The 14,084-nt window shown below is 40.7% G+C and overlaps 1 protein-coding gene across 5 annotated transcripts in view; it reads left to right on the top strand.

Moving 5' to 3' along the window:
• Positions 1-14,084, top strand: part of ANO4 (anoctamin 4) — a 416,845-nt gene that overhangs the window by 276,663 nt on the left and 126,098 nt on the right. For all 5 annotated transcript variants that reach the window (XM_045062224.1, XM_023257365.2, XM_023257364.2 and 2 more), the window contains one exon: positions 1,076-1,207. In XM_045062224.1, coding sequence (XP_044918159.1) covers positions 1,076-1,207 — 132 coding nt within the window. The remainder of the gene's footprint in view (positions 1-1,075; positions 1,208-14,084) is intronic.

Raw genomic sequence — 14,084 nt, forward strand, 5'->3', positions numbered from 1 at the left:
TTCTGTAGCCCTCAAGTGAAGATTTCTAGTATGAATTACTTTGATAGGATGATCCCTAAAATCAAGAATTCAAAACCTGAATTCTGTTCCTGGCTTTATTCACTGGCTGGGTAATTTGAGCTTGATACTTACTCACCATGGGTCTCTTTTGGATGTGTAAAATGAGTATGGTTCCTGTTCATTCTACCTCATGGAGATGCTACTTGATATGTGCTTTTGGAAAATACTTTCTTTAGTGGTATAGATACCACAGGTAGCAAAGTTGTTTTAAAGTGTGCTGTGGATTTTGCTCCTTCTAGTGGTTTTCTGTGAATGATTGACAGTTTGGTCACTTGGAAGACAGATGTTTTCATCAGCAGAAGTCAGAGGGAATGGGGAGGGGGCCAAGGGAAATCTGTGGCTTGTAGACCACCTGTAACAACTCTGTTTTCTGTGACTTGGCATCATTGTGCACTCTGGCCAAAATGACATGTGTGTGTGGGTCATCATGTCCCAGTATCTTGGGAGCCATGGAGTCAGCTTGAAGGACAGATACGAAAGCTGAACAGTCTGCTGTCTGCTGAGAGGCAGCTCAGGGATGATGTGAGAGGCAGGAAACAAATCATGACATCACGCTCTCTGCACACAGTCAACCCACTGGGATGTGCTGTCAGCTTCCCTGCCAAAAGTTAACTACAGCTTGACCTCGTCCCTAAGCAAGGAAACTTTCCAAATACAAAATAAGTTTCTAGAACCTACAGAACATAATAAGCTGAGGTCTCTGCTGCTTTGCTTAAGGGGCTATCCAATTCCTTCCCAGAGCCTTCAGTCTTGGTCATTTATTGGCATGTGGGTGGACATTTAACTCTCGGCTACTATTTCATAGACAATGATATTGAGGCCCCTTAGTGAGATCTTAAAAAACACTTGAGTTGAGGCTTTCTTCTTTCTGTGTATAAAATTGGGGTATCATGAGTACAGTGAGAGTGCCTAAGGTGTGTGGTGTCATAATTACAGCTCTATGGAGACTTCCATCCTGTGTTTTGGGACAATGCTGATATGCTGTACCCTTTGGTTTTTTGCCTTTCATGTACAGGATCGATAAACAAATAAGCAGGTTTCGGAGATGGTTACCTAAGAAGCCCATGAGGCTGGACAAGGAGACACTGCCAGACCTGGAGGAGAATGACTGCTACACTGCCCCTTTCAGCCAGCAAAGGATCCACCAGTGAGTGTTTCGTGTGAAAGCCTTTGTCTTACTAAGGACATGCAACTGTGGTAGAGCCTTCTCCTGCACGCCTTTGAGTCCTTGGCATGTGGAAGGAACAGCTTAGTGCCCTTCTTCCCTGAAAGCCCTGTGAGTGTTCATATCCTTTTGTATTAGGGTAAGCTAACTGTTCTAACAAACAATCCCTGTATCTCAGTGGCTTGACACAATAGAACATGCATTCATATGTGTGTTGGGTGAACAACCTTCTTCTTGGTGATTCCGAGACCCAGGCTTCTTCTGTTTTATGGCTTTGCCAGTCCCTATTGCTCAGAGCCCCTAGAGGCTCATCAACATCTAACCAGCAGACAGGGAAACTGGTCTACCCCTTGCCCTATTGAAAAGAGGGCTGGTTTGTTTGTTTTAATCAATCTCCATTCACTTCTCAGTTTCCTTTTCTTCAACAACCCACCAAGTTGCCCCAGGAAAAGCCATATCCCTTAGCAGCCCACTTGCTGGCTCATCTGTCAGACAGTCTCCAAACAGTAATTTGTCACTTTTGATATACTGAGGGGGGTGGGGCAGGAGGGGAGGGGGGCTAAGTAATTGAGCCTTTGAGGAACTGCAAAAGTGATAGGGAGTTGACTCTGAAGCTTCTGAGATGGCAAGAAATCAGGTGGCAGGGTCAGTGGTAGGAAAGAAGACATGCCAAAGACTGTAAGCAGCTAGGCAAAAACAGTCTCTTAGAAGGCAAATAGATAAGTTGGGCATAGCCTTGTTCTCAGCCCGACATCAGGAATTCCTGGCTCTCCCTGCTCCAGCCATAGAGACAGCCTCAGTAAAAATGACTTACCCAAGGGGAGGGAAAGGATGACATCTTTAAAAAATAGGTTTTAGGGGCGCCTGGGTGGCGCAGTCGGTTAAGCGTCCGCCTTCAGCCAGGTCACGATCTCGCGGTCCGTGAGTTCGAGCCCCGCGTCAGGCTCTGGGCTGATGGCTCAGAGCCTGGAGCCTGTTTCCAATTCTGTGTCTCCCTCTCTCTCTGACCCTCCCCCGTTCATACTCTGTCTCTCTCTGTCCCAAAAATAAATAAACGTTGAAAAAAAAATAGGTTTTAGGGCACCTGGGTAGCTCAGTTAGTTGAGTGCCTGACTCTCGATGTCCGCTCAGGTGATGATCCCATAGTTCATGAGATTGAGCCTGTGTCAGGCTCTGCGCTCTCAGAGCTGCTTGGGATTCCCTCTCTCCCCCTTTCTGCATCCCTCCCTAGTTCGTTCATTCATTCATTCTCTCTCTCTCTCTCTCTCTCTCTCTCTCTCTCTCTCAAAATAAATTTAAAAAATAGGTTGCTAACTTTGAGGAAAAAAGATAATAAACCAAAGGGCAATTGTCAAGTTGCAGGGAACATACAATTGGGGGTTTGTTTCAGCAACAGAAAATCAGTTAATGTCTTTGGACTTTAAGAGGGTGAAGGAGAAAAGAACAAGAGTAAATGTTCTGCATCAAAATATATAATGTATTAATGCAAAGGAAGGAACCTTGTAAGCCTCTGAAATAGCCAAACTCTGGATCCCCACAAGTCAGATTGATGCCAACCCAGCCACATTATGTGAACATTTAAAAGACTTTGAAGAAGATCTAAAACTCACAACTTGGCCTCAGAATCCTAGTTAAATCTTCCACAGGAAATAGGAAATGAAAAGGGTTTCATGTTAACTTACAGATTATAACATATGGGTTTTTTTAAGAGCAAAAGACAGATGAAAGCGGACATGTTCCTGCTCTTAATTTAAACCTTTGCTATGCCTATTCTGTTCATCTTGAAGTTTCTTAGACAAGTGGTTGTATGTTTTAAATCTTCTGGAGTAGAGGCTGATTTACATGCAGAATTTTCCCTTTATTTCTCACCTGCCTAAGAGAGTATCTAGCACAGTTCAGGAACATCTCATGGTCTTTGGATGGATAGGTGGATGAATGGATACGTAGGCGGCTAGATGAGTGGAAGAATCAATGAAATACACGGTATGTGCCTGGGGTTTTGCTTTACTTCAAAGGGATATAGTTAAGTAGAAGAGGAAGGTTTGTCACTACTCATCTTCTTGCTGGTTACATTTCCTGATGTTCTTTCTTGCTTTAGAACAAATTTGTAGCAGGGTTCTCAAAGTCAGAAGCACCTGGGCACCCATCAGGATCTCTAGGGAATAGAACCAAGAATCCTATCTTTATAAGTATTTTAAAGTATATGATAAATTAAGGATAATAGTTTGTGGGATCACAGAGGTATTTAGCCATCTCTATTACAAATTTGAGAGGCCTTTTTGATGTTTGGGCATCGATTCACCGAGTAGTTGATTCAAGTAGCTGTCACTTATTTTATGTCTACTTCTTGCCAGGCACCATCTGGGTACAGAGGATATAAAGATAAATACAGAGTCTTTACCCCAGCCTAGTAAAGATAGAAGACCATTTTGAATAATTGTAAACAGTATGATGGGTGTGCCTTAAAAGAAAGAGTGCTCCATACTCCAGATTAGGAGGGAGGTTCTAAGAAATAAGGGTTGAACACACAAAAAATAATGCTTGAGGTGGGTCTTACCTATGTCCAGGTATGTAAGTGGGGGGAGGGGGTGAGGGGCGGAAGCATATCTCAAGAGAGAATAACGTGTGTACAAAAGTAAACAAGCACTAAACAATGAGGTGTTTGAAGAACTACAGGTGGTTTTCTGTGAATGGGAAGAGTATGAGAAAACTTGGTGTTATTGTTTGAAAAAAGAGAGTGATCAGTGGAAGATGAGCTTTCAAGATAGGAGAACCAAGGAGGAAAAAGCAGAGGGACTGCTGGAATGAAGGAAACATGAACCAGGCCTCAGTGGCACCAAAAGGGTAGTTTAGGCAGTTCCATCATGCAGTTGGGAGATGAAGGATTAAACAAGGGTCTATGAGCATCATTGGGCAGTGGGGATTTCTTTCGCCTTGAGAATTGTCATGCCACACAGCCAACATCCCTTTTGCGGAGATGGGGTGGGGTGGGGTGTATGAACTCAGGTAAAAGATGAGGGCATGGGGCGCCTGGGTGGCGCAGTCGGTTAAGCGTCCGACTTCAGCCAGGTCACGATCTCGCGGCCCGTGAGTTTGAGCCCCGCGTCAGGCTCTGGGCTGATGGCTCAGAGCCTGGAGCCTGTTTCCGATTCTGTGTCTCCCTCTCTCTCTGCCCCTCCCCCATTCATGCTCTGTCTCTCTCTGTCCCAAAAATAAATAAATGTTGAAAAATTAAAAAAAAAAAAAAAAAAAAGAGGGCATGTTCCGGATAGGTCTTTTTTTTTTTACCCATTTTTAATTTATTTATTGTTTAATTTACATCCAAGTTAGTTAGCATAACAGACAAACAACATCCCTTTAATAAATGTGTAAAAGTAAGACTTATAGAGCACTGACTGTCAAGTTAGAAGTGATTGGTACACGAGCACCCAGGTGGCTCAGTCAGTGAAGTGTCTGACTTTGGCTCAGGTCATGATCTCATGGTTCGTGGGTTTGAGCCCCACATTAGGCTCCACGCTGGCAGTGCAGAGCCAGAGTCTTCTTAGGATTCTTTCTCTCTGTCTTTCTCTGCCCCTCACTCCACTTGTGCGTTCTCTTTCTCTCTCTCTCTCCCCCTCCCTCTCTCTCTCTCAATAAACTTTTAAATAAACTTTTAAATAATGAAATGATTGGTACAATCAGAAAAAAAATCCCCCAAAGATGCTTCCCTAAGGTGACATTAATGGGTTTAAAGTAATTAGAAGTAGCTGATAAATGGGCTGTAGGGGTTATAATATGATTTCTTGATTTTCCAAATGCAGTCCAGAATCCCATGTGACTTCTTGGTTTTGCAGACTATTTAATATTGTGTTTGTCTAGGAATAAGAGAGAATAATAGATATTTGTGTGTGTGTGTGTGTGTGTGTGTGTGTGTGTGTGTGTGTGTATACACACATGAATGTAGTGGAAAAAGAAAGAAAAAAATTAGGAGGTTAATGTGCTCAAAGTGGAAAACATGTCTTAAAAATATTTTGCACTCAGGATAAAACCCAGACTCCTAAGTTGGCTCACTAGCTCCTGCTTCCATTCCCCTGTTGAGCACTTTGGCCATAATGCACTGCTCTGACCTTCTTAACTCATGATGCCCTCTTGTCTCCTGTTGCACATGGTCTTCCTCTGCTTGGTGTACCCTTCCCTTTAGGCTCCCTTCTTTCAGGTTTAAGTAGATGTGTTTCCTTCAGAAAACCTTCCAAGATTTCCTTCCTCCACCCCCAATTCTGGGTGAGGTGCATTCTTCTATATCTGATAATATTTCTTTTTTCTATCATAGTTCTTAATATATTATCATATAGACTATAACGTCCTTGAAAGACTAGATCTGTGTCATCATTTTTTGAATCTCATAGCTGGTGCTTGATAATGATTTATTAAATGAGAAGTGAGTACATAAAAGTGAAAATAGAACAATTATGCGAGCAAAGAATATAGATGGTATATATAGACAATTAGATCACTGCACACTCATTTCAAACCAAATTCAATTCAACACATTCTCTCCTCTAGTGTGGTCCACTTCCATTGTCCCCAGTCCAATTTATGGCACTAATATTTGTGCAGTTGCTGAAATCAGAGTCAGGAACCTATTCTAATCCTCTTCTTCACTTCCACTTCCCACATCCACTACATTTCCAAGGGCTGATGATTTTACAAGCTAAGTGTCTCTGTAATCTAACAATTTTGTCTATCTCCACCATCATTATCTCACTTCTAAAACCTAGAGGTAATATAACAGATCTCGCTGGTTTTATCCTTGCCCACCTTCAATCCATTCTCCCAAGTGCAAACAGAAGGATGTTTTCAAAATACACATCTACTCATGTCACTTGACCCTGTTTAAAAACCTTGGAATAAATACCAAAATTACTGAAGTGACCTACAAGGCCTTGGATGGCCTGGCCACGTGGTCAATTCCTCTCTAACCTCGTCTCCCTTCACTGTCTCCCACCCTCACTTCTTATGTTTTGAACATTTAAAATTTATTACAAATGCAGTAAGTTAAACGCTCATAGAAAGTGCAAATTACCGGGGCGCCTGGGTGGCTCAGTCGGTTGAGCGTCCGACTTCAGCCCGGGTCACGATCTCGCGGTCTGTGAGTTCGAGCCCTGCGTCAGGCTCTGGGCTGATGGCTCAGAGACTGGAGCCTGCTTCCGATTCTGTGTCTCCCTCTCTCTCTGACCCTCCCCCGTTCATGCTCTGTCTCTCTCTGTCTCAAGAATAAATAAATGTTAAAAAAAAAAAAAGAAAGTGCAAATTACAATTAAAATTTTAATGTGACTAAAACTCTTGAACACTATACTTTGAAGAGTAGGCAAAATAACTATAATTATAATGTTTTCTAAATTTGTCACTTTATACCAAAACTATTCAAAATTATTGATGCTCTTATTTCTTTACTATTTTGATAAATATTCTTAAATGTCTGTAGGATTACAATAAAACTTTTAATTTAACTTAAAATTATAGTAGTTTATATTGTCATTATCCCAGGATTACAAGGTCTTTGCTGGTTCCAAAAATAATCCTCCCAATAAAACAACTCCAGTATCGTCTCACACTACTTTGGTTCTAGGACCTGGATTATCAACAAGCTAATTTCTGATGTGTAAATGGGACTGATTGCTTGTCCCAAATTGATTTGAACCAGACCTACTGAGCATTTGGCAAGGTCCCTTATGAAACTATACTTTATTTGTTATATTAGTGACATGATTTGAATTCTGCAATTAGATATTTGCAATTATGATCCAGATACATAGAGCCTCTCTCACTTCTTCAGATGCACTCTCCCTCAGGGCATTTGCATACACGGTTTTCTCTCTCAGAATTCTCTTCCCATTTCTTCCCTTTCCCCCTAGTTTACTCTTACTAATCCTTCAAAAACTAACTCCAGAACTCTTCCCAGGGAAGCCCTCATCTCCTCCTTCCAAAGACCAGGTCTCCTTGCTGTATTCTCTTTTAGTCACATGTTTCCTATGGAGCATTTTTTTTATTTTCAATTCCATAACTATATAATTATTTGGGCAAAATATGATTAATACCTCTCCAGAAAACTGAACTGCATGGAGGCATATGCTATGTCTGGTTTTGCTCATAATTATCCTCCAATACCTAACACAATGCCTAGCATACCATAGATGCTCAGTATTTGTCCATTAAATGAATGGAGTAAGGATGAAAGTAATAAAAACAACACAGGATAATCTAATCATGAACCTTTACACTCTGAACTACCTTGTACAAAAAATTAAAGTCGAGAATAAATTCAAAAACAAATAGCCTAGCATTCTATTTCAATATCTATCAATATTTGAGAAACAATAAAAGCAAATCTGTGAGTATACATGTCTATAAGAGACATGATGCCATCAGTCATTTTATATATCGCCAAAGGTGGACCTACACATAGGAAAACTCTTACTAGATGCCAAACACTATTTTAAGACCTTAATCCTTACAACAACCCTATAAGAGAGGAGGTATTATTGCCACCCTTTTATAGATAAGGAAAGTAAAGCACAAGCAGGTTAAGGAATCTGTAGTAGGTCACATAGGTAGGCTAGTCCACCCAATGAAACAACTCCCAAATATCAGTGCTTTAGCACTATTGAAGTTTATGTGTGGTTCACATCATTGTCTAGTGTAGGCTACCATAAGGAAGGAAGCGCAGTGTCTCTGTTCCATGCAGTCATTCAAGTACCCAGGCTGCTTCTTTCTAGTAACTGCCATCCCCTGGATCCCTTGCATCTGGTTGACACACGGGAAAAGAGAGATGAGTAATTTTGTAGGAAGCTTATATGGGCCAGGCTTAAAAGTGATTTACTGCACTTATACCCACATTTCATGGGCCAGAGTTCAGTCATATGGTTACCCCAAATGCAAGGAATGCTAACGTCACTAGTCTATCTGTATGCCCAAGAAGGAAAGTGAAACAGATTTGCTGAACAACTAGGCAGTCTGTCTCAGTGATGGAGTAGGAATTTAGATTCAGACAGGGAGGCTTCAGACTCCACACTCTTAAGCATTACACTCTACTACCTGTGTACTGTTGATATTTTGGACCGAATAACTCTGTTGTAGGAAGCTGTCTTGTGTGTTGTAGGATCGTTAGGATGTCACTGGCCTCTACCCATTTGATGCTAGCAGCTGCTCCCTCCCTGCTCAGTTATTATAATAAAAAATGTCTCCATACATTGCCAAATTTTCCTTGCCATGGTTGGAGGGGTGGGGATGATGGATGGGCTCAAAATCATACCACTCTCTCCACTTGAGAACTATTGTTCTACTGGTTTTTATTACATGACATCCTTCAGGCAGGACCACCCACTCTCTAGATCAATTAAACTCTAGTTGCGTCTGATAATTATGATAGACAAATCTATTTAAGATTTAATTTTTTCCTCAGCACCTCCTTGCCTGTGAATGTTGGCTTCCTTGAGTATCATTGCCCTTCATTTTTACAATGGCATTACCAGTAATATCCTTGAGGCAATTACTTGTTAAGGTTGGTACTTATAATAAAGGTTTTTGCTGGTAGACCGAGAAAAGGAAATGTAGAAAAGATTTATGCCACTTTTTATAATAGATATATAATATATACTTTCAAGAAATAGATCAATTCTGAAGTGCCTTTCAGGAAAAAGTTTGTGCTAGATATACACAGAAAAAACCGTTTCTCCCTGTAATTTGATTCCTGTTATTACCATTAATTTATTTTTATGAAAACCTGTAAAAAATGAGGTAAAATTAAATATTGACCATTTCCTAATAGAATATTCTGAAATTTATGTTTGTGGTATGTGCATATGTTTAAATAGGTACTCATTCATTCACACGCTGCATGCCTGTTATTTTTCTGTGTGCTTGGGAACCAACTGTGAATAAATAGGCCAAGATCCTTGCTCTCCTGGAGCTTAGCTTGTAGTTGGGGCTAACTGGCAACAAACTATAAACTAGTGGTTCTCAATAGGGGCATGATTTGGCAAGATCTGGAAACACTTTTGGTTGTCACAGTGGAAGTAGAGAGTGCCACTGGTATCTAGGGGATGGAGGGCAGGGATGCTGCTAAACATCCCTCAGTACACAGGTGACCCCCACAACAAAGAGGTCTCTAGCCACACATGTCAGCAGTGCTGAGGTAAACATTTTTAAAAAATCAATTGTAAAACATGTTAGAATGTGATAAGTACTATGGAAAAGGAAAAAGAGGAGTAGGGGTTAGAGAATGAAGAACAGTGGCATGGGGAGGTGGATGCAGGTTAAATTTTCAAAAGACAGTGTTTATATTCTTCAGGAGGCCTCATAGAAGTCGTGATTGGAAAAAGACTTGAAGGATACCCAAAGGGTATAAAAATACAGATTTGGAGGGACACATGAAGCCAGTGTTTACAGCAGCATTATCAACAATAGCCAAACTATGGAAAGAGCCCAAATGTCTATCAACTGATGAATAAAGAAGATGTGATATATATATACATACATATATATATATGTGTGTGTGTGTGTGTATGTGTGTGTGTGTATACACACACACACATACACACACACACACACATACACACACTATGGAATATTACTCAACCATCAAAAAGAATGAAATCTTGTCATTTACAATGATACGGATGGAGCTAGAATGTATTATGCTAAATGAAATAAATCAATCAGAGAAGGACAAATGCCATATAATTTCACTCATATGTGGAATTTAAGAAACAGATGAACATATTGGAAGCGGTGGGAAGAGAAGAGAGGGAAACAAACCACAAGCGACTCTTAATGATAGAGAACAAACTATGGGTTGATGCAGGGAGGTGGGTGGAAGATGGGCTAGATGGGTGACGGGTACTAAGGAGGGCACTTGTGATGAGCACTAGGTGTTGTATGTAATTGATGAATCACTGAATTCAGCTCCTGAAACCAATACTGCCCTGTATGTTAACTAACTAAAATTTAAATAAAATTTAAATAAAAATGGGAAACAAAGACCTGAAGGAGATAAGAGGGAAGTACTTAGAGGGAGTTCCAGGTAAGGGAACAACCAAAGTACAGACCCTAATCTGTGAGCACATTTGTGTGTTTGGGGGGAAAGTAAGATCCTGTGGCTGGAAAAAAATGATGATACAGTCAACAGTGATGAGTTAGAAAGGAAAGAGGGAGGCTGATTATATACCGCCTTGGCTGTTACAAAGGAAAGAGATAGTCTAATCTAACTATTGAAAGTATCATTGTGACTACTTTGTTAAGAACAGGCTGTAGCAAAGAGTAGAAGCAGGAGCCAGTAAGGAGGCAACTGCAGACATCCCAGTGAGAGAATTTCTAGCTTTTGAAAGTCTACAGTGAAAATCACATCACATATAACTCAGTATCAACCAATTTCCTTGCAAAGGTTGGTTGTACACAAAACATTTTAGTTTGTGTCCTGTGCATATATGAAATAGACATGATAAAAAGACCCTTTGAAATGAAATTTGCCTACATGCCTTTATCCCCTTGCTAGACTGTGAGCTACTGAGGGCAGGAAGTTCCTGCCTGACAGCCAGTGGCACTCAGGGTATGATTTTGATCATAAGACCTAACAGAATAGGAAAGGGGCACAGCGGAGTTGGCACTATTGCCACTGCTGGAGGATGGAGATGGGACTTTAGAGTCTGGTTCTCTTATTTAAACCTGCAATATCCACATGAGAAGTTGAAAACCATAGTCAAATAGTCAATTGTGGTCTCCATGTTCTACTTGAATTTACCCTTGGCTTATTGATTTGTTTTTAGTCTCAATTTTGCTAATAGACTTTCCTATCAAGTTTTTTGGCTATTAAATTCTATTATCAGGATTAATGCCTGACCCCAAGATCCTGAAATCCTGTATCATATATTTTAATTCATTGTCATGTGCATATGTGAAATGTAATTGTGTACATAAAAGACCACTTGATATGAAATTGGCTTACGTGCCTTTTTCTCCCCTTATAAATTATGAGCTAGGGAATTTTAAAAAAAGTCTAGAGAATAACAAAACAACACAGCTCTTAGTGCTAAGAAAGCACTGACCATGGAAATCTTGGTGCTGGGGCCAATGAGGGCTGTTAAGGACAGGAGGAAATTGCTGAAGGGTTGTTGGTGGGAGGTTCTCTGTAACCTCCGTTTGATTACCTTCTTATTGGTTAACCTTCTCAGCTGCATAAGCCAGAAAACCATGGCAGTGAGGTATGGATGGTAGTGATCAGTCAAATAACTGTCTGATGGTCATCTTCAAGTAGTGGTAGCAACAATTGCAAGGATAAAAGGTGATAGTGGCCACTATTTATAAACAACTCCTGTATTCCAGAGTTGCACCATAGACTCATTACAACTCTGAGGATGCAGTGGTATGATGAGGGTCACAGAGACTGAGTGGTTTGCTCATAGTCACTCCAGTCAATGGCAGATGAATGAACAGGAGAAAAGTGTGTTTTCTCTATAATGCTGACACCTCAGGTACGTGCCACATGGGCAGAACCAAAGTACACTTTATTTTCCAGTCGCATTAAACTAGTGTGAACAGGTGCATACAAACATATCTGATTGCCTTTGGAATTTGTTAAAGCATTTGGGGGCGGATGTAAACAAACAAATGAAATGGTAAAATGTAAGTAAATATTCTTAACCAAGGAGAATATTATTTAGAGTAGGCACTCAAGTTCAGGGGGGGAAAAGGCTCAGATTTGCAGGCCTCAATGGCCTATGTATCTGTAATGGTTCATCAATGAGCCAGTAAATTGGGCTTTAATCATAGTGGGTAAAGCAGAGGGAGAAACACAGGAAGTCACGTGGTTCTGATTGTCAGAGAGGAAGAAAACCAATCTCTTAGTGAAGCAGAGCCTTTCTTAGCATTTTCCTAGCATTTGCAAGAAATAAAATTCTTGCACAGGAAAGGGAGGAGGGCTGTAAATAAAGCAGTGAACAATTTCCTTAGCAACCTCCTTATAGCAAACATCTTGTAGGCTTTTCCAGGGATTGTTTTTGGTATGTCCCTCAGCATGGTTCTGGAGAATTAATTGCTCGTGGCTATAATGTTTTGTAGGAATTTAGACTTGTCTTCAGCAGTATATCCTAAACTAACCTCATGTAAATCTTTGTTATTTAAACTACATTCTGCAAAAATTATAGCTGAGAATTGATTAAAAAGCAAATAGCCTCATGTTCCATTTCAATGTATATTTGTGTTTGAGAAGTAATAAAAACAACCAGTGGGTACATATTTTTATAAATCAGTATATGATACCATTTGGTCATTTTACATGGTATCACCAAGACTGGGCCTACAAGTTGCTTACCAGTCATAATTGTATGGGAGCCTAAGAATCTGACCCCACAGAAAGTTCTCCTGCACTAGACAGCTGTGGGGCCCGAGGCTGTTAGCATTAGGGTCAGTCATTTCATTGGAGCATTGTATTTCCAGAAGGCCCCTCTCAAAACTCAGACAACTTCAGAGGCAGTAGTTCAATACAACACTAGGGAGTTTGTTGAATGTTAGACCTATGAGGAAGGTATAGTCATTATCTCCATTTTTACAGAGGAGGAAAAGGCACAGAGAGGTTAAATAACTTGCCCAAGGAAACACAGCGGGTAAGTGGTAGGATGTGGATTCTAAGATAAGGCACTATGGCTCCAGTCTTATCCTTTTAACGTTATATATCAGTTTTCTATGGCTACTATAACAAATCACCATGAATTTCATGGCTTAACACAAATGTACTATGGCCCTGCAGGTTAGAAGTCTGCCATGGGTCTCACTGGGCTAAAGTCAAGGTATGGCAGTGCTGCATTCTTTTGTAGAGGCTCTGGGGGAGAACTGTTTCCTTATCCTGTCTAGCTTCTAGAGGCTGCTACACTCTTGGCTCCAGGCCCTTCCCTTCATCTTCAAAGCCAGAAACAGTGGTTGAATTCTTCTAACATCGCATTATTTCACTCTGACCCTGTTTCTGTCATCCTGCCTCCCTCTCTGACTCTTATTCTTTCCTCTCCCATTTTTAAGGATCCTTATGATTACACTGAGCCTGCCTGAATGGTCCAAGATAATCTCCCTCCCTCCCTACTCCCTACCTTAGGGTGAGCTGACAAGCAACCTTAATTCTATCTGAAATATTAATTCCCCTTTGACATATGGCTTAAAATCCCTAATACTGGGATTAGGATGTTGACATTATTCTGCCTAGCATGTCTTTATAGACTGGCCAATCTACAGAGCCCTAAGGGTCTAGAACAGAGGATAGGTAAGTTTTGACAGAAGGAAAAGAAAGAAGCAAGGAAGAAAGGATTGTGGTAATAAGACTTAAGGACATTAAATGAAATGAGTTGTGTAAAATATTTAGTCCACTACCTGGCCCAGATAAAGCACTCAATAATTGATAGACGTGGTGGTGGTGGTGGTGGTGACGGACGTGGAGAAGGAGGATGACCATAAGTACAATGAGAATTCTTGGGAAAAATCCCTAAAAAGTTGTAGTTGGTGTAAAAAAGTTTGAGGTGACAAAAACTAATTTTTGCAAAGTTAAATATCTGACCTGAACTGGCATAGCATTCCTTTTAAGCTAAATGTCGTTCAGTGTTGTGGGTATGTTATGGACAGAATGTTTATGTTCCCCACCTCCAAATTCATATGTTGACAATTCTTACTGTGATGGTATTAGGAGGTGAGACCTCAGGTTGGTGATTAGGTCATGATGGTGGAGCCCTCATGAATGGGATTAGTGCCTTAAAGAAGAGACCAGAGAGCTAGATTACTGACCACCATAGGAGAATACAATCAGAAGTCTGCAACCAGAAGAGGACCCTCACCAGACCTT

Source organism: Felis catus, chromosome B4 (genome assembly GCF_018350175.1).
Source record: "Felis catus isolate Fca126 chromosome B4, F.catus_Fca126_mat1.0, whole genome shotgun sequence".
NCBI classification, from domain to species: domain Eukaryota; kingdom Metazoa; phylum Chordata; class Mammalia; order Carnivora; family Felidae; genus Felis; species Felis catus.